The following is a 20,857-nucleotide window of genomic DNA, read 5'->3' on the forward strand; positions in this document are numbered from 1 at the left end:
CAGGAAATCAGCCAGAACACTGCTTCATGTGAACTGTGTTTGACCTACAGGCCAAAGCAGCAAGCAGAGCTGCTAATGCCTCATCCAGTACCCAACAGACCCTACTACAAAGTTGGAGTTGATCTTTTTGACTGCAAGGGCAAAGGTCACGTTGTTACCGGCTACTACTCAAACTACCCTGAAGTAGCAACACTGCCAACTACCTCCAGCAAAGCTGTAATCACCTACCTGAAATCAGTCTTTGCAAGACACGGGGTTGCGTCTGAAGTGTACTCGGACAATGGCTCGCAGTTCTCAAGTTCCAAATTCCGAACGTCCGCTAACGACTGGGGATTCTGACACAACACCTCCAGCCCCAACTACCCAAGGTCCAACGGCTTATCAGAGAGTTCTGTCAAAATTGTCAAAGGTCTGCACCTCTGCAGAACGGACTATCACTTGCACAAATGTTGATGGGACGTCCCATCAGAATGAATCTACCCATCCATGGGAACTTGCTAACACCCAGAGGTGCTCACAAAGTCAAACTCGTGAAGGAAAAACAGAAACAAAGACAAAAACAGCGACACGACAAAAGTGCATATACTTTCTAGCTGAAGTATATGTTCATTAAAAGTAGTTAAACCTACACACCGGTTTGTCATTATACAAGGAACAAACATAACATTTCCCAACTCTGGTCCTCGAGTACCCCCAATAGTACACAGTTTAATTGTAGCCATTGACAAACACACCTCATTCAACTCATTGAGGGCTTGATGATTAGTTGACAAGTTGAATCAGGTGTGCTTGTCCAGGGTTACAATAAAAATGTGTACTGTTGGTGGTACTGGAGGACCAGGGTTTGGAAACACTGTAGAATAGTATATCACTGAGAGGATATTGTTCAATCTTACTCACCCTATCAGCCTTTAGATACCCCACAGACAGTTAGCTCAACATTTTTACTTTGGTCTCATTGTATTAAAATAATACTTGTCTACTTAGGAACTGAATAGCTGTAAGTCTGACAGGCAATGGGGAACAATGTCAGATACAGAGCCAAAAACAGGTATCGCATAGCCCCGTTATTCTAAAATGTATTAAATTGTACGTTTTTAGACCCCTTTACTTTTTGCACATTTTGTTACGTTACAGCCTTATTCTAAAACTAATTAAATTGCTTTTCCCCCTCATCAATCTACACACAATATCCTAAATGACAAAGCTAAAACTGAGGGTTCCCAGTGTTGAGGATCAGTGTAGCAGATGTGTTGTTGCCTACTCTTGCCACCGGGGGCGGTCCATCAGGAAGTCCAGGATCCAGTTGCAGAGGGAGGTGTTTAGTCCCAGGGTCCTTAGCTTAGTGACTGGGCACTATGGTGTTGAACGCTGAGCTATAGTCAATGAACAGCATTCTCACATAGGTGTTCCTTTTTTCCAGGTGGGAAAGGGCAGTGTGGAGTGCGATTGAGATTGCGTCATCTGTGGATCTGCTGGGGTGGTATGCGAATTAGAATTGGTCTACGGTATCCGGGAGGATTCTGTTGATGTGAGCCATGACCAGCCTTTCAAAGCACTTCATGGCTAACAACGTGACGCTACGGGGTGGTAATAATTTAGGCAGGTTACCTTCGCTTTCTTGGGCACAGGGACTATGGTCGTCTGCTTGAAACATATTGGTATTACAGTCAGAGAGAGGTTGAAAATGTCAGTGAAGACTCTTGCCTGTTGGTCCGCGCATGCTTTGAGTACACGTCCTGGTAATCCATCTGGCCCAGAGGCTTTGTGAATGTTGACCTGTTTAAAGGTCTTGCTCACATTGGCTACCGAGAGCATTATCACACAGTCGTCCAGAACCTCTGGTGCTCTCATGCATGCTTCAGTGTTGCTTGCCTCGAAGCCAGGAAGTGGGGGCCGGTAGCCTGGTAGGCTCGTGTCACTGGGCAGCTCGCGACTGGGTTTTCCTTTGTAGTCTGTAATAGTTTTAAAGCCCTGCCACATCCGACGAGCGTCAGAGCCGCTGTAGTAGGATTCAATCTTAATCCTGTATTGACACTTTGCTGTACATTAGAAGTTTTGGAAATGTATGTGAGGATTTGATCATTACTGTTCTGCTATAGATACGTTTCAATACAGATCCAAAAGTTGCTTGTACGCGACTGAGAAAAACTGTAATGGAGAAATGCAATCGTCTAAGAGGGATACACTGTGACTCTCACTCGCCCCTCTCCCCCTCTCCTCCCTTCATCTCTCTCTACCCCTTGCTTACTCCCTCCCCCTCTCTTCTCTCTCTCTCTCTCTCTCTCTCTCTCTCTCTCTCTCTTTCTCTCTGTCTTAAATATATATCTAAAGAGAGAGAGAGCGGAGTGATTTTAGGTTCAAAGCTCACTAATGTGGCATTTCATAAGGCTCAATTCATTCTCCCTGGTGTGAGGGGCTTTGTGAAACCAGAGCCTCAGGGTACGGGGAGGCGGCATGGGGAGTGTGGATTCACACATGGCTGGGAGAGAGGGAGAAGCCCAATCTTTTCCCGCAGAGTTGGACCCACAGGTGTCTAGGAACATAAAGTCAATAAAATGTTCCTAGACAGGTGTGACTCTTGCAAAATCAATGACACACTGTATTGTAATCATCTATTGCGAAGACAGCATTGAAAGGTACATATCTACCCAGAAAATCTAACAGGTTGACAAAGTATACAGGAGTTTTTTAGTGAAACCATGGTTTAAAAAACTACAAGATACTGGTAAAAAGAAATCCATATTAAATGCATAGTATTCTCACACATATCACACACATAATCATAGTTACACTGTACAATAAATAATGAAAGTAGACAGAGCTTGACTCTCAAATTCCTTTGCAAAGGAGTTGCTAGGTGATGGATTCTTTAATCCTCTATATTCATACATACCAGCACACCCTCCCACACCCCATAATCCATACTCCAACCTCTCTATCTCTCCCCCTGAGAATACAGATTATGTTCTACTTCACTAATATTGATCAAGGGGATGGTATTTCAAATTCTAAAGACCATATGTAAAATTATTTGCCATTTCTCTTGACTTTGTGGAGTAATTGTGTTTGTGTCACATTGCTTCAGATTCTAGAATATGAATAGGAAAACAATCTTGTTTATTTACTTTTGTCATGAGTTTCACGCAGTATTCTTCTTATTTTGTACACAGAGAAAGAAACATTAAAAAGTAAATAGGCCACATTTTTTATATATCTGCTTTGCTTGTGGCTCAGGCAAATTATTGAGGCCATCAAACCGTAATGCCAATGCCACTTCCCTGTTTGCCACACCCCCTCCCTATAAGGAATTGATGACATTCCAACAGGCGGGGGTTGATGACCTCCTCATTTGCGAATGACGCTTCCGCGAGCCCAGCGTTCAGTTGAGCAACTAATGTGAGTGTTGAAGTATCCCAACCTAGCCTAGAAATAAAGAAGAACACTTTCCCAAATGGATCCCCGTGGAATTAAGCTCTTGTTGTTTTCCTATGTATTTATTAGCTTTATATTTATTACACTGCAAACTAAAGAAGGTAAGCGAAGTACTACTTTTACAAATATAATTTCTCCTCTTGCAACAAGTCTATCCTCCTATGCCCAGGTTGTGGGACCACGAGGAAGTTGAACATATAAAGCGCAGCGCAAAAGAACACACTGATACAATAACGCAACTTGTAGACATTTTTGGTTTTTGTTGTTGCATTTTGACCACAAGGTTTAAAAAAATATATATACATTCGATTATCAGCTGTCTATCCCTGATCACTTTATCAACATGAGGTTGGAATTTTGAATTTACAGATTGTCTCTAGATCAATAAGGTTGCAGTATGACATTGTATGAACATATTAAATATAGCACAGACTCTTAGACACAAAAAAAACGATGCTACTTTGCCATAGTTGTCCTACACTGAAATAAAAATTATCAGATACTTTTTCTAAAAAAAAATATTAAGTGGAGATTTCTTTCGATATTTTTTCAAAGGGAATTTAAAAACAATTTCACACTTGTCAGTGCAAGGTAGCCTAACAACTACATATGGGAGACATGGATAATTATCTGCATGGCTGGGCTGAACATTCATGTCTGTTACTACTTAGTGCACGTTGAATGATAGAATATACTAACTTTATCATCTATTTCATCAAGTTAATGATTACACCCTAAGCTTCCTTTTTATTTTTAAGTCACTGAGATAGGCCTATGTTTAAGTCTCAATTTAGGAAGTGTAAGGGAATACAAAGTTAAATGGAGCAAATATTAAGAGTGGCAATTATAATACTAAGAAGCAAATAAACTTCAAAGTGTACTTGTCCCTGCTCTCTCTGTTACAGCAATCACATTAAGACAAGATTACATCAAGAATAGTCTGATGGGTGACAATATTAGTTTATCGCTTGTGAATTATATATTATCACTTGTGTATGATGTCCAGCATAAGAAACAATGCCCTTTGCGACTTTTTCGAATCATAGTCGCACACCTCATGTAGCCTAGCCCATATGTTTTAATAAGCTTTGTATCACCGTTAAAGTGGCCAAATACCATCTTAAAATGAAGCACATCAATCTGCTTTACATGGGGTGTAGAGCCTAACTGGCATATATTAGCAGCGCACGAGTTTCAAGTTTGGGGAAGATACCATAAAAATGCACCCTTTTATAATAATAGTATTTATTACATTGCATTTGCGGTCACTTTTGATAATGGTGTTTTCTGCTAATGGAACATTTGCGCTTATAGCCTACTACCATGTGCGCATTGCTGCGCTTCACTAAGTAAAGTGGTTGAATTAGACTTAATTTGGACTTTTTCCCTTGTGCAGAGGTGCTGTTGGATATGAGGGCATCAGGGAGTGAGCTAGGCTGGCTGACCGGGCCATATGAACAAGGAGACAAGCAAGGGGTAAGTATCCATCCACTCTTTCCTATGCCCTGTTCCTGTACTCTTCTCTTTGGGGAAGTAGGGCTGGAGTAGCACATAAAATGCCATGTCTGAATGTCTCACCTTCACACTACTTTCACAACTCTTATTAGCCAGTATCTGCCTTTACAACTTGGTGCTCAAGTACAAATGTTAGTCATTGTAATGTCAAGTTAAATATGTGAAAGGGTCATATTATTCTAATGGGGGTTGGGTTTTAGTGCGTATCATGTCTGGACTCTCCAAGGGAGAGACAGACTGGAGAGAATGGCAGTTATAGCAAGCGTGGTAGAGAATACTTGTGGTTTTAAGTCCCTCGTTTCAGAATTGTATGTAAGGGTGCAATTAACTTAAGTTTGGAGCATATGGTACCTTTTGGGGGAAATTTGATGTAGCGAGTTATCTGTCGTTTCCCATAAGTAGAAAATGGGTTGTCTTTCATCACAGTAAAACTGATTGTTGTTTTTTTTCTTATCGTTTGCTTTTGTGTCATGCGTGCTTGGACCCAATTTTGTGTCATTAACATTTGAGTGGTCATTCAGTTGCATGCAAATAATTACAAGTTGGTCTATTTGATGGGTTGATGACTCAAAGGCACATTTGGGCATGCTGAACATACATAATCCTATCTTAAAATTCCTCAAAATAGTGTCTTCAATTGTGTACTAACAGTTATGTTGAATTTCACCTGGCACAATCTTGCTGAAGTTCAACTACTGTATAGACCAGGAAGATAAAGTTAATTGAAAGCCTGAATAGTTGTTATTTTACAATATTTTATGTTTTTATAGCACTTAATTGTAGACCAAATTGACACGTATCAAGATAATTATGATATCATGTATTATAATTCAAAATGTTTCTACCACGTTTGAATCACCCAAAACATTTTGCAATAGTTTTATGGAGCTGCTTGCTCTCGTGTTGCATGCCTCCGTTTATATGTGATGCCACATAGTCAGCCAACAAAGCACATTCTTTTAATAAATAGCATAGTGGTAACATGCAGAGAACAAACCACAGGCTCAGCCACCCGTGGGGCCAAATGTATTTGAGCATCCACTATTACGCTGAAGCATGTTAGAAGTAGGGCTGTTGCGGTGACCGTATTACCGCCACACCGGCGGTCACGAGTCATGAAGGCAGTCAAATTCCACATGACCATTTAGTCATGGTAATTAGGCTTCTCTAAATTAAGCATATAGGAGTACCTATTTCTTTGTTAACCGCTCAACACAGAATAGCCGCATGTGCGCACTCCCTCAAATCGCTTGGAGAAAATTTTTTTTTTATACAGGATTATAAACAAATCTTGTCTGCTAAATGAAGTAGTCTAGCCCACAGCCATTTGGCATAACCACATCAGGACCTAACATAAGGACAACTCGGAGTATGCTATTCTTTTCTTCTGAAATGAACTACATTTCTTCATATCATGCTTCTTTATACCGGTCTAAAATAAATAAAGGATTTATTGTGAAGGTGTAGGCTAGATTACATGGATTTATTCAACTTTTTTGTGTGGAAGCCAGGAGATGCTAAATGTGTTTGTTAATTAACGGTCAATTACCGTGAGACCGACAGGTATTTGTTTGACAATCCCCGGCTGATGAAATTTCGTGACCACCACAGCCCTAGTTGGAAGACTTCTCACTAAAATGTCTAACTGCTGTGGCAGCAAGAGTTGGATACATGGATCAACATCTTGCTTAAGATGCCTCATTGTTGACAGGCCTCAGGGGTATTTCAATAGTATTGTAAAAATCAGTGGGCTTCATTCCTTCGCTAAGACCTCTGGACTTTTCTCGCCACTTATGTCTTGATATTTTCCTTCGGGGTCTCGCTCCCTCACTCACTTTCCCTTTGCCTCCAGGGTTAAAATTACAGGGGTGCTAGTCACTCCTATAACAAATCAAGGCACCCCCATTAGGATTTAAGATGCCAACATGGGCAGTAGGGAACCCCCAATAAGCATTGAACATTTGAACATTGCTCAAAATGTATCCCCCAGAGTAAGTGTTTGACTGAATCCCTGATAGTCTGTCTGTGTGGTTGTTTCAGTGGGAGGTGGTCCAGAGGAGTCTCAACGGCTCACAGTTCTATACCTACTCAGTGTGTAATGTTGGCGAGCGTGAGCAGGACAACTGGCTGCGCACCACCTTCATCCAGCGCCGCCCGTCAGCCTCTAGAGTCTTCGTGGAGCTGCAGTTCATCGTGCGTGACTGCAACTCGTTCGACGGCTCATCGCTTACCTGCAAGGAGACCTTCAACCTGTTCTCCTCTGAGTCGGACGCTGATATCGGCACCAACTTCCGCAAGGGCCAGTTCAAGAAGGTGGCAACCATCGCACCCGACGAGATCACCAGCCGCAATGAGCTGCACATCAACACAGAGACGCGGGTGGTGGAGAGCCTCAGCAGGAAAGGGTTCTACCTTGCCTTCCAAGACATCGGGGCCTGTGTGGCGCTGCTCTCTGTCAGGGTCTACTACAAGACCTGCCCGGCCACTGTCAAAAGCCTGGCAGCCTTCCCCGAAACAGTGGCAGGGGGGGGGGAGAACCAGGCCCTGAGGGAGGTGGCGGGGGCCTGCATAGAGAATGCGGTGAGCGAGGAGACGCCCCGCATCTACTGCACGGTGGATGGAGAGTGGGTGGTGCCCGTCGGACAGTGCCAATGCAGGCCCGGCTACGAGGCCGTCAACGGCACATGCCGAGGTAAGGTGTATGTTCCTTTGTTGGCTGGTGGTCTGAGAATCTTTCCCCTTTCGCATCATGGATTCTAATGCTGTGTATGTGTGTGGGGGCTTGTGAGTGTGAGTTATGTTTTTTAATTTGTGTTGGCTATAAAAAATGCAAATATTTAAAAGGCAATTCCACAGTAACACAATGATGCTGAGACTCCCATTTTTCACTTTAACATTTAAAAAAATAATTTCCACAGAATTGTACAAACCACATTTACTTAAAGAACAGCGCAAATGCAAAGTTTGGTAACAGAATGACGGAACAAACAGCACAAACAGTCATTCTATTCCCAAACTTTGCATCTGCACTGTTCTTCATGTAAATGCATTTATGCTACATTTTTAGTGGAAATTGTTAAATGTCATCATTGTGCATAGTTAGCTGGTTTGTTTAACTTTGCAATCAAATCTGATTCTCGGCATCATTCCATAACTGAAAAGTGTTTGAGGTCACCCACTCTTGTTAGTAGCCATTTTTATCAGGACCTTTGGCCCTTGTAAGCTAGTATCCTGCTAATTTATTGTCATTCATTCATTCTCTTATCTTAAATACTCATATATAGCCTTACCTGGGCTTTGTAGTCATGTTGCCACCATGTTGCATTCAAGTCCTCATCAGAGGCCCTCTAGTCTACATCTCCTCAGTCCTGCCAAAATGACAGATGTTGCTCAAAGACTGGAGAGGCAGAAGTCACTCTGAAACTACTGGTGGTGTATTGACTTATGCAAGGTAAGAGGAGGGTAGAGAGGTGGAGGAGAGAAAGCCACTCTGGTTATCAATTCAATTTCAATTCAATTTCAGTTCTCTGGCTTTCTTCGTTACATGCATCAGATAAATTGTCATTCCTTAAGTCATTGGGCATTCCTTCTCTCCCTCTCTCTCTCATATCTGCTGTAAGATAATAGGTTTCACAATGTGAGTGTTTTTGTGTGTGACTGCAGCAGGGTGAGAGAGAGAGAGAGAGCATGTTGGCATGCTCAGGCCTGTTAGGAGCTGTTCCGCGATGTGGCAAACTCCCATCACTGGAACATTAAGCATGTTGCTACACCACTGATTTTGGGAGACACACACACACACACACAATCTGTTTCCCCTCCATTTGTAGTGTGTGTGTGTGTGAGATAAAAATAAAAAAATTAAGTGAAGAATGGAATGTAAAGGTAGGAGAACAATGAGGTGCAGTGTTGAGCTGTAGGCACTGGCTCCTCTCACCCTCCCCTTCCCATTCTCCACTGCATTCCTCTTTCATTTACTCCCAGATTACTGCAGGTCTGAGGAATTCCCTATGGAAAACTCCTGGCCTGTGTCCCAAATAGAACCCTATTCCCTATATAATGCACTACTTTTGACCACAGCCCTATACATAGGGAATCAGATGCATTTTGGGACGCACTCCTGCTCCCACCTTACAGAAAAAATGGATTGAGGCTGAATACAGGTTGAATACAGAAAGCTACCGTGTAAGGTGAAAGTAAATGAGCTTGGCATTAGGAGTGGAAACATACACAGATAAAACTGTGCATACAGTACATCAAATGCACACGCAAAGACATACACACACACAAACACACACACACACACACACACCCTCTTCCCCCCCATGCAGTGTGCTCCAGTTGACTCACTGTTGACATTGACAGTTTTCTTCCTTAAAGGGTAGGTAGCATAAATGTAATCACATGTAACATATGGATTAGCATTAGAATGCGCATCAAAAGTCCCAATGCAAAGTTACACTTCACTTTTCTATTTTTCGAGTTATTACATAAAACTGATCAGAATGCTGAAGTTATGCTGGAAAAACATTTGCGTGGTGTGACGTAATATGGATAACCTGGCAAGCCAGACTATTCCCTATAATATAAACTCCAACAGAAATAATTTCTAATTAAACAAATCGTTTGCACTCACATTTTCTGCCTATTTGCAAGCTACTACTTTATGAATGTATTGTTACATATCAGCTTGCAAGGTTGCTAGCCAACTAGCCTACTTACGTTAGGCCTACCAGCCTGCTAACATTACGTTAGCACTGCGTCTGTCGGCCAGTTGCTATCGACACCTAGCTTACAGCTATATTAAAGTAAATCAAGGTGTCCTAAATGCATAACGCCATCTAACCAATTATCAAATAATGTTACCAGTACATGCCGTTATCTTAGCTAGCAAGCAAGCCATCCTGCTAAAGTTTATTTTAGCCTGCTAGCTAGCCAACCACCACATTCAACATAGCTGAGTAGTAAGCCAGACAACAACTAGTCTAGCACAGGCTGGAACCCACAGAACACAACAACAAAAATTGCCGTCAGATATAAAGTAGAGAGAGCAGAGACTTACCAATTGACGCTAAATTAGCTACCTAAGTTAAAGAGCCAATGAGGGGCCTTCAGAGGGAGAGGCCGTTTCACCAGCCGAGGGAGAGTCAGCTAATCCACATTGAATTTAACCGGTTTATCTCCATCACTGCAGACTCTCGCGATGTACCAGTAGGTCGGTAGGAAATAGAGGTTACAGGCTTCACGCTCGGCACAGCACCTGGTTTCAGTCAGTCTCATTCCAAAACCGAATAAACCGGTCCCGCTTCAAAGCTAGCTTCTCATTTCTGAGTTGTAACTCCGTCCTTGTGGATATTATGGCAATATGTGGGTATTACTGCACTAGCTACGAATGACGGAAAACTACTACAAAATATGGTTTCTTTGTAGATTTTCACCAGCACCAACACTTGGTTTGGAATGTAATTACATGCTAGCATAGCGAGTAGCTAACGTTAGCCAGCTGGAACTAGCTAGGTAGCACCGGTTCTCCATATGATGTTGAGAAATAGTGCATTGTGGGTAGTTCTGAAGCTATCCGGAAATAAGTTAAGAAATATGTAAAAATTCTCAACCCACTGTGTGTACACTAAACAAAAATATAAACGCAAAATGCAACAATTTCAAAGATTTTACTGAGTTACAATTCATATAAGGATATTTGTCAATTGAAATGAATTAATTAGGCCCTAATATATGGATTTCACATGACAGGGAATACCTTAAAATAAAAACAGTTTATCTGGTGTGGCCATCATTTGCGTCATGCAGCCTGACACATCTTCTTCGCATAAAGTTGATCAGGCTGTTGATTGTGCCCTGTTGAATGTTGTCCCACTCCTCTTCAATGGATTTGTGAAGTTGTTTGGTATTGGCAGGAACTAGAACACGCTGTCGTACACGTCGATCCCGAGCATCCCCAACATGCTCAGTGGGTGACATGTCTGCTGAGTATGGAGGCTATAGAAGAACTGGGACGTTTTCAGCTTCCAGGAATTGTGTACAGGTCTTTGCGACATGGGGCTGTGCATTATCGTACTGAAACATATGGTGATGGTGGCGGATGTATGGCACAACAATGGGCCTCTGGATCACTTCACGGTATCTCTGTGCAATCAAATGGCATTCGATAAAATGCAATTGTGTTTGTTGTCCATAGCTTATGCCTGCCTATACCATAACCCATCGCCACCATGGGGCACTCTGTTCACGTTGACATCAGCAAATCGCTTTCCCCCACAAAGCCATATGCCCTGTACAGTTAAAACTGGGATTCATCCGTGAAGAGCACACTTGTCTGGCATACCAGTGGCCATCGAAGGTGAGCATTTGCCCACTGAAGTCAGTTACGATGATATAAACTGCAGTCAGGTCAACACCCTGGTCAGGATGACGAGCACGCAGATGAGTTTCCCTGTGATGGTTTCTGACAGTTTTTGGTTGTGCAAACCCACAGTTTCATCAGCTGTCCAGGTGGCTGGTCTCAGATGATCCCGCAGGTGAAGAAGCCAGATGTGGAGGTCCTGGTCTGGCATGGTTAAACCTGGTCAGTGGTTGTGAGGCCAGTTGGACATACTGCCAAATTCTTTAAAATGACAGTGGCTTATAGTAGATAATTGAATGTTAATTTATCTGGCAACAGCTCTGATGGACATTCCTGCAGTCAGCATGCCAATTGCAAACTCCCTCAACTTGAGAAATCTGTGGCATTGTGTTGTGACAAAACTGCACATTTTCGAGTTGCCTTTTATTGTCCCCAGTACAAGGTGCACCCGTGTAATGGTAATGCTGTTCAATTAGCTCACTAACAGGGATGTAAATACATTTGTGCACAAAATTAAGAAATACGCTTTTTGTGGATATGGAATATTTCTGGGATCTTTTAATTTCAGCTCATGAACCATGAGACCAACACTTTACGCGATACGTTTATATTTTTGTTCAGTATAGTTATAGGTTACCAGATCGTGACTACAACTAAGTCTTTGACCACACTGTGTTGAGTAAAAACACATGCTTCCTACCCTCTAAGAATGCCTTTCTTTACACATAATCTTTGCTGGCAGAAAGGAACACAAACTTTGTGTTACCACACAAAGACACAGATTTGACCTGGCTGCTCCTTGGATTGTGTCGAGCTGACCGTGCCCACACCCTGTCACCCACATTAAAGCCATATGCACACTCATCCCAGAGCTGGGCAAATATGTCTTAAGGCCAACTTGACCTGCGTTCCAAATGGCATCCTATTCCCTATGAACTGCACTACTTTTGACCAGGGACATTTGAGACGCACACTCAGTATCTAAATGCTCTTGTTTACACACAGTCTGAATGTTGTTGAGCTCTTTTTTTTGTCTGTGGGAAAAATCCTGAGGGAACCAGTAAATTAGTTCTGTTAAGGTTATTTTCTCCCAAAGGAGGATTTCCCTTTTCCAGTAATCTAGGCCTAGTTTTCCTCTCCCCTAAACTGATGTCGGTGACTAAGTTGAAGCTGCATGACTGTGCCTGCCGTGTGGTGAATGACTTTATGGGTAGTAATTGACTTGGGTGTGTGTGCTTTATGTGCAGTAACTACTGGTTCTGCCTGCGTCTTTGTCTTCCTGCCCTCATTTCTTTTGCTCGTTCTATTTTCTTTTTTCTCTTTATTGCTCCCAGGCTCTACCCCCCCCCCCCCTTTCTAATCTCCATTTTCCAACTCTCCTGTAAGTTTTATGATCAAAAGTAACTAATCAAAATTACTGACTATTCCCTCATGGAACCAGCTACAAGACAACATTTTTTCTATTGCTCTCTGGATGATGAAGATATTATTATGGTTGGTCTGTGTGCATCTACTGAATGTGACACCATTTGAATCGCAACATCCCGTTTCACGACCCACGACCCAGATGTGACTATTTAGACTTTGTGCTGTTCTGTGTATGCCAGTAAATAAAACAAGTCTTTTTTGCTTATTTGACGACTCTCTCCAAAAATAATAAACAGACGCTACATTTGAAAAGTATCCCTGATCTGTGTACCGTAGTTTGGTAGGGATACACATACTGTACATCACAGGAGGCTGCTGAGGGCAGAATCAAATCACATTTTTATTGGTCACATACACATTTAGCAGATGTTATTGCAGGTGTAGCGAAATGCTTGTGTTCCTAGCTCCAACAGTGCAGTAGTATTGAAAAACGATTCACAACAATACACACATGTAAAAGAACAGAATTAAGAAATATATGAATATTAGATTGCGCAATGTTGGAGTGGCTTTGACTAAAATACAGTATATACATATAAGATGTGAAAACATTATTTAAACAATATTAAAGTGGCCAGTGATTCCAAGTCTATGTATATAGGGCAGCAGGGTTGTGGAAGCCGGCTAGTGATGGCTATTTAACAGTCTGATGGCCCAAAGACGGAAGCTGTTTTTCAGTCTCTCGGTCCCAGCTTTGATGCACCTGTACTGACCACGCCTTCTGGATGATAGTTGGTGTGAACAGGCCGTGGCTTGGGTAGTTGATGTCCTTGATGATCTTTTTGACCTACCTGTGACGTCGGCGTCCTGGAGGGCAGGTAGTTTGCCCCCGGTGATGCATTGAGCAGACCGCACAGGAGAGACCTGCGGTTGCGGGCGGTGCAGTTTGCCTTACCAGGCAGTGATACAGCCCAACATTATACTCTCAATTGTGCATCTGTAATAGTTTGTTGGTCTTAGGGGCCAAGCCAAATTTAGTTGGAGAGGTGCTGTTGCTCCTCCTTCACCACACTGTGTGGGTGGACCATTACAACAAGCCTACAAGTCCTCAGTCCAGCCTCTCTCAGCCTATAGCGGATAGTCTGAGCACTGATGGAGGGATTGTGCGTTCCTGGTGTAATTCGGGCAGTTGTTGTTGCCATCCTGTACCTGTCCCGCAGGTGTGATGTTCGGATGTACCGATCCTGTGCAGGTGTTGTTACACGTGGTCTGCCACTGCGAGGACCATCAGCTGTCCGTCCTGTCTCCCTGTAGCGCTGTCTTAGGTGTCTCACAGTATGGACATTGCAATTTATTGCCCTGGCCACATCTGCAGTCCTCATGCCTCCTTGCAGCATGCCTAAGTCACGTTCACGCAGATGAGCACGGACCCTGGGCATCTTTCTTATGGTGTTTTTCAGAGTCAGTAGAAAGGCCTCTTTGGTGTCCTAAGTTTTCATAAGTGTGACCTTAATTGCCTACCGTCTGTAAGCTGTTAGGGTCTTAACAACTGTTCCACAGGTGCATGTTCTTTAATTGTTTATGGGTTATTGAATAAGCATGGGACAGTGTTTAATCCCTTTATAATTAAGATCTATGACGTTATTTGGATTTTTACAAATTATCTTTGAAAGACAGGGTCCTGAAAAAGGGCTGTTTCTTTTTTTGCCTAGTTTACGTATTCCTCTTGTCCAAATGGAATAGGGCAGTGTGCAGTGTGATGGCGATTGCATCGTCTGTGGATCTATTGGGGCGGTAAGTGAAGTGGATCTAAGGTATCAAGGAAGGTAGAGGTGATATGATCCTTAACTAGCCTCTCAAAGCACTTCATGAAAGTTATATTTTTGGTAGTAATGCTGGGGATATCCAAAAGTAATTTCCAGTTGTATGTAATAACACAAAAATCTTTCTGGCCTAATAATGTAAGAAATACTGCTGCTTAGGAGCTAGAAGTAGAGCTGCCATATCTGTTGGCACCGTCTCATATCGGCTCATAATAATGGCCGGAATAGAGTAAATGTAATGGCATCAAACACCTGGAAACCATGTATTTCATACTATTCCGCTCCAATCATTAACACAAGCCCATTCTCCCCAATTAAGGTGCCACCAACCTGCTGTGCTGTACATGCAGCAAAAACAGTTGCCGTTCTTCACATATTGGACAAGAAACGTCCACATTTTGTCCAGATAAAATGTCAACTGAAATGTAAAAACGTTTTAATGTTCTGAATATGTCTACTGGGATCACAGCATTGATATGACACAGGTGATAGTGAATACTTGACAAAAAGAGAGGATTCACCCCAGTTTACTCCCTAGAGAGTCATTATGAAGAGCGGAACAATTGTTATTTTGGTGCAACATATCAGCAGTGCAGTCTGGTGCTGGAACCAACTTGTTTATTGTAATCAGAAAGAAACATCTCTGGGACTGGTTTGTGACGTTTTGTTCTTTATCAGATGGGGTGTATAGGCCTACAGTGTTACATATACTATTTTCCACTCCATGGAATCCATAGCTTAAGAGGAGTCATCATTATGGATACTGTGGATTTACTTGGCCTATGATTGCATTGTGTTGATAGTCAAAGAAATCCTCATTAAGGGCTATTTTTGGACTTTCAGCAGATGTTCATATCAGTCTTTCTTTCTTAACCTTTGAAAATGGGTTTCAGGAGATTGACTGTGATTACATTGAATGTGTTTCTGTGATCTTGTGCCAAGTTGATATCGACCTCTCAAACTGAGGTTCAGAGCGTGGGCTAGATAATGGAGCGACTCTGAGTAAATTGCCTCATCAGTGTCATGCGCTATCATGGTGAAGCTCCATTTGGAATAAATATAGGACCCGTTATTATTCCTAAAAAAATTCACGGCATAGTGGCCAATATTTATCTAAATTGTGAATTATAAATATGTTTCACTGATGCTGTTGAATTAGTGCATTTGAATTGATGGCGCAAGTTTAGCCTTTGCTTTTACATGAATTCAATAGGCCTATAAGGTGTGGTTACAATGTCACATGTCAAATCCTATTGATTTTAGGATCCAGCGGTACAGTTAAAGGGGTAATCAGCAGTTAAAACTAACAGCATAGTCCCCAACCCCTGTTTCGGCAACACGGCAACATGTCAACTTTGCTCATGAGGCATTTATAAGCTTATAGTCTTCAATGGGGACATATCATTAATTCCAAAAATGGATGTAGCAACTGCAGATTGCCCCATTTTTAAAATATTTCCTAATTAAATGAGAAGGGTTAGTGTTAGAAACTCATAGGCAGTACATAATATGGCATAATAGCATTTGCTAGTCATGATAATGAGTAAAGATGGCTCTTCTCTGTGCATATGTAGGCCATAGATTGATATAGGTCTATTTTTTCATATTGCTGACAGTACAACAGTAGAGTAACTAAAAAGGCAGCTCCGCCACTTAACATTTGGGTTGTTATTATGAAGTATTTAGTGATGTCCTACATAGTTTTAGTGTAATTTTATGATTTCATGTCTTACTGTTTAGTGATGAGCAAAACCGGAAATTGCTTCTGACATTTTCAAGTAGGATCCCTGATTTTAATCAAATAAATGATTATCTTGACTGTTATTTCAGCGATCTATATAACCCGTCTGTAGTTTTCGGGTTCATATTGAACTGCTACAGTGCATTTGGAAAGTATTCAGACCGCTTGACTTTTTCTATATTTTCTTATGTTACAGCCTTATTCTAAAATGGATTAAATATTTTTTTTCTCTCTTTAATCTACCCAAACTACCCCATAATGACAAAGCAAAAACTGTTTTTTTGTTTGTTTTTTATTTGCAAATGTATAAAAAATAAACAGATAAAATGTACATATGTCAGTACTTTGTTAAAGCACCTTTGGCAGTGATTACAGCCTCAAGTCTTCTTGGGTATGACGCTACAAGCTTGGCACACCTGTATTTGGGGAATTTCTTCCATTCTTCTCTGCAGATCCTCTCAAGCTTTGTCAGGTTGGATGGGGAGCGTCGCTGCACAGCTATTTTCAGGTCTCTCCAGAGATGTTAGATCGGGTTCAAGTCCGGGCTCTGGTTGGGCCACTCAAGGACATTGAGACTTGTCCCGAAGCCACTCCTGTGTTGTCTTGGCTGTGTGCTTAAGGTTGTTGTCTTGTTGGTAGGTGAATTTTTGCCCCTGTCTGAGGTTCTGAGTGCTCTGGAGAAGGTTTTCATCAAGTATCTCTGTTTACTTTGCTCCGTTCATATTTCCCTCGATCCTGACTAGTCTCCCAGTCCCTGCAGCTGAAAAACATCCCCATAGCATGATGCTTCTACCACCGTGCTTCACCGTAGGGATGGTGCCAGGTTTCCTCCAGACGTGACGCTTGGCATTCAGGCCAAAGAGTTCAATCTTGGTTTCATCAGACCAGAGAATCTTGTTTCTCATGGTCTGAGAGTTCTTTAGATGCCTTTTGGCAGCTCTAGGAAATCTTGGTGGTTCCTAACTTCTTCCATTCAAGAATGATGGCAGCCACTGTGTTCTTGGTGACCTTCAATGGTGCAGAATTGTTTTGTTACCCTTCCCCAGGTCTGTGCCTCAACACAGTCCTGTCTCGGAGCTCTACGGACAATTCCTTCGACCTCATGGCTTGGTTTTTGCTCTGATATGCACTGTCAACTGTGGGACCTTTTTATATAGGCAGGGGTGTGCCTTTCCAAATTATGTACAATCAATTGAATTTACCACAGGTGGACTCCAAGTTGTAGCAACATCTCAAGGATGATCAATGGAAACAGGATGCACCTGATCTCCATTTTGAGTCTCATATCAAAGGGTCTGAAGCTTCTGTAAATAAGGTTTTTCTGTTATTTTTTTTTTTTAAACATTTGCAAACATTTCTAAAAACCTGTTTTCACTTTGTCATTATGGGGTATTTTGTGTAGATTGATTACAATTTTTATTTTTGCCATGTTAGATTAAGGCTGTAAAGTAACAAAATGTGGGGGAAAAGTCAAGGGGTCTGAATACTTTCCGAAGGCACTGTAAGTGATGTTCTTGGTCCCAATCGATCAACACAAGCCTTTGCGGCCCATTAAACTGAACATGATAAGTACCTCATATCATTTAGCGCTGTTTTTGTTTTAAACTCAAATTTGCTTGGTTTCGCTTTGTCGTTATGGGGTATTGTTTGTAGATTGAGGAAAATGTTTTATTTAATCCATTTTGGAAGAAGGCTGTAAAAAAAATGTGGAAAGGGGGAGGGGTCTGAATACTTTCCGAATGCACTGTATATGGTGCTCTGGTTGTCTTCCTCTAACATCTGTAAAAAAAAACATATTTTCAATGGACGCTCAATAACCTATAGAATGATATTTATAGTTGGCTTATTCCATTTTTTTCTGTTCAAGACTCACGCTCCCATGATTCCATTCTTTGAAAACACTCCCACCATCACCGCCAAAGTTGCAGCTCCGGCAGCCATTGTTCCCTTCCAAATAGCCTATATTTATGTATATTATATTATACTTTTTATTAGTTCCAATAGGTCTACAGTGTTGTGGCTTGGACAATTGTTAAGGCTGTTATTGTTTAACACTTTTTAATTTTTCAGATGCAGCAGGGTTAGCTACTTAGCTAGCTAGCATTGCTAATGTTAGCACCAAAGATAAGGGTTTCAATCATGAAAGACTAGGATTTTGTAGTGATTTCATAATAAATGTTGAGTTCTAACAGGACTATATGTTAAGATCGTCGCGAAGATTAAACTGCTGTTATTGTTGCAAACACTATTTCGGATGTAGCACTAGCGTGCTAGCAAACCATCAGACTAACTTATAGTTAGCATAATGTGTAATGCAATGGATTGGTGACAATGACATTTGGATATATTTGGCAAGATATTCATGCAAGCATTATATTATTACAACCCAAAAGTAATGTGAAATGCACTCAAGTTATGACATAAGCTTTGTCTAGGCTTGCTAGCCATAAGATAACTGCAGACTGGGTGGAGCATTGCATCCTGGGAGGTGAAATGGACTCTGGGAATTGGACTATACTGTAGATGAGGACAATGTAGAAGTAAAGAAAAATGAGGTATCGTGCAGTATGACTGACAAAAACGCTAACTTAAATGTCTATCAAATCTTACAGTAGTGCATATATACCAACAGCATAATAACTGGTTATAAAGTGGTGGAATTGTCCTTTAAACAAAACAAAGAACAATAAACATTTGGTGTCTGTGTTGAATTTGTATGAGTCAAAGACATTTGTCCCATTATTCTACCAGTATCCAGCCATATAAGTACTCCCAGGTGCCACATAGCTCCATTTCCAGGGCAGGTTTTGGGTGCATATTTCCTCTGTATGGCATTCCTGTGCAACGTGGTGGTGGTGGGGCCGTGGAGATTTGTGTATTGTGCTGCTGGTGTGTGAGCTCAGCCCCCCCCCTCCGGACAGGACGGGCTCCAGCGGAAACCGGACGCCACCTAATCCGCAGCCACTCTCCATTGTTTTCCATTGTTGCCCGCAGTCACTCCTTTTTCACCCCACCGATTATAAGTAATTTTGTTTATTGGTTCATTTGGCCTCTCTTAACAGGAAGTAGACATGTTGTTGGAATTCAGCATGTACTGCCACCTGGATGTCTAGCCTGGACTTTAAGGAAAGACAAAGGAAGTGTGTCCTAGATGACCGTGGTGGCTGTTTGGGCAGTGTAGTTGAAGGACGGGTCACGGGACATCTATTTAGTGTTAGACCTCTGTTGGTTTGTGTGATGGTTGTTTTAATGGCATTGTTAGTTTACAAGCATTTCGCTACACCCGCAGTAACATCTGCTAATCACGTGTATGTAACCAATAAAATGTGATTTGATGGCTTCTTTCTTCCTATTTGTACCTCTCTCTCCCATTTGCACTACTCGCTGTTCTGTGAGCAGCCCGAGGGAGGAGGAGTGTGAAGAGAAAGGGATTAGGGAATGTATTGTGTTTGTTAAAAACCAGATGCAAGCCTAAGTGGAATTGTAAAACAGATGTAATTCCCTTACATCTGCTCCATTGGTCAGCTAATCCTTTTTACTATTTCCCCACACCTTAACCCGCACACCCCACACCTTGACCCCCACCATCCCCCTCCTCTCTCTGTGACCCCCCCAGGCTTCATGTTACTACCATACCTCCCCCATCAGAGAGACACTTTGTTCTACTCAACTACTCCTCCACCACCCCCTAATACACCAATGAGACGTTGTCCTGCTCATGCAGCATTAGTGGCAACACCTAGAAATTACAGAGATGCAAAACAACTGAAAATGGGAGCCAAAAATACATTTTAGTCAATAAGCACGCTTCTCATCTGAAAAAGTTCGGAACAGTTCGTGCATATATTATGATGACATTTTGTACAGTTTTTGTTGGTTTTACATTTACATTTACATTTAAGTCATTTAGCAGACGCTCTTATCCAGAGCGACTTACAAATTGGTGCTTTCACCTTATGACATCCAGTGGAACAGCCACTTTACAATAGTGCATCTAAGTCTTTTAGGGGGGTGAGAAGGATTACTTTATCCTATCCTAGGTATTCCTTAACCTGTTGCTTCTACTCGGGACGCTTGCGTCCCAACTAGAGCTCTGGAAATGCAAATGCGCTACGCTAAATGCTAATAGTATTAGTTAAAACTCAAAAGTTCATTAAAATACACATGCAGGGTATCGAATTAAAGCTACACTCGTTGTGAATCCAGGCAACAAGTCAGATTTTTAAAATGCTTTTCGGCGAAAGCATGAGAAGCTATTATCTGATAGTATGCAACACCCCAAAAGACCCACAGGGGACGTAAACAAAATAATTAGCATTTCGGCGTTACACAAACCGCACAATAAAATAGAAAACATTCATTACCTTTCACCATCTTCTTTGTTGGCACTCCTAGATGTCCCATAAACACTATTTGGGTCTTTATTTCGATTAAATCGGTCCATATAAAGCCTAGATATCGTTATATGTAGACTGTGTGATAAACGAAAAAAACATTGTTTCAAAACGTAACGTCATTTTTTAAAATTCAAAAAGTCGACGATAAACTTTCACAAAACACTTCGAAATACGTTTGTAATGCAACTTTAGGTATTAGTAAACGTTAATAAGCGAT

General features: G+C 41.7%; 1 protein-coding gene across 1 annotated transcript in view; it reads left to right on the forward strand.

Moving 5' to 3' along the window:
- The first annotated feature begins 3,382 nt into the window (after positions 1-3,382).
- The window catches only part of LOC115132238 (ephrin type-A receptor 2-like), a 44,172-nt gene continuing 26,697 nt past the window's right edge, over positions 3,383-20,857 (forward strand). The window contains exons 1-3 of the mRNA XM_029664670.2: positions 3,383-3,536; positions 4,832-4,911; positions 6,991-7,642. Coding sequence (XP_029520530.1) covers positions 3,455-3,536; positions 4,832-4,911; positions 6,991-7,642 — 814 coding nt within the window. The 5' untranslated portion in view covers positions 3,383-3,454. The remainder of the gene's footprint in view (positions 3,537-4,831; positions 4,912-6,990; positions 7,643-20,857) is intronic.

Source organism: Oncorhynchus nerka, linkage group LG7, assembly GCF_034236695.1.
Source record: "Oncorhynchus nerka isolate Pitt River linkage group LG7, Oner_Uvic_2.0, whole genome shotgun sequence".
In the NCBI taxonomy this organism is placed as follows: Eukaryota; Metazoa; Chordata; class Actinopteri; order Salmoniformes; family Salmonidae; genus Oncorhynchus; species Oncorhynchus nerka.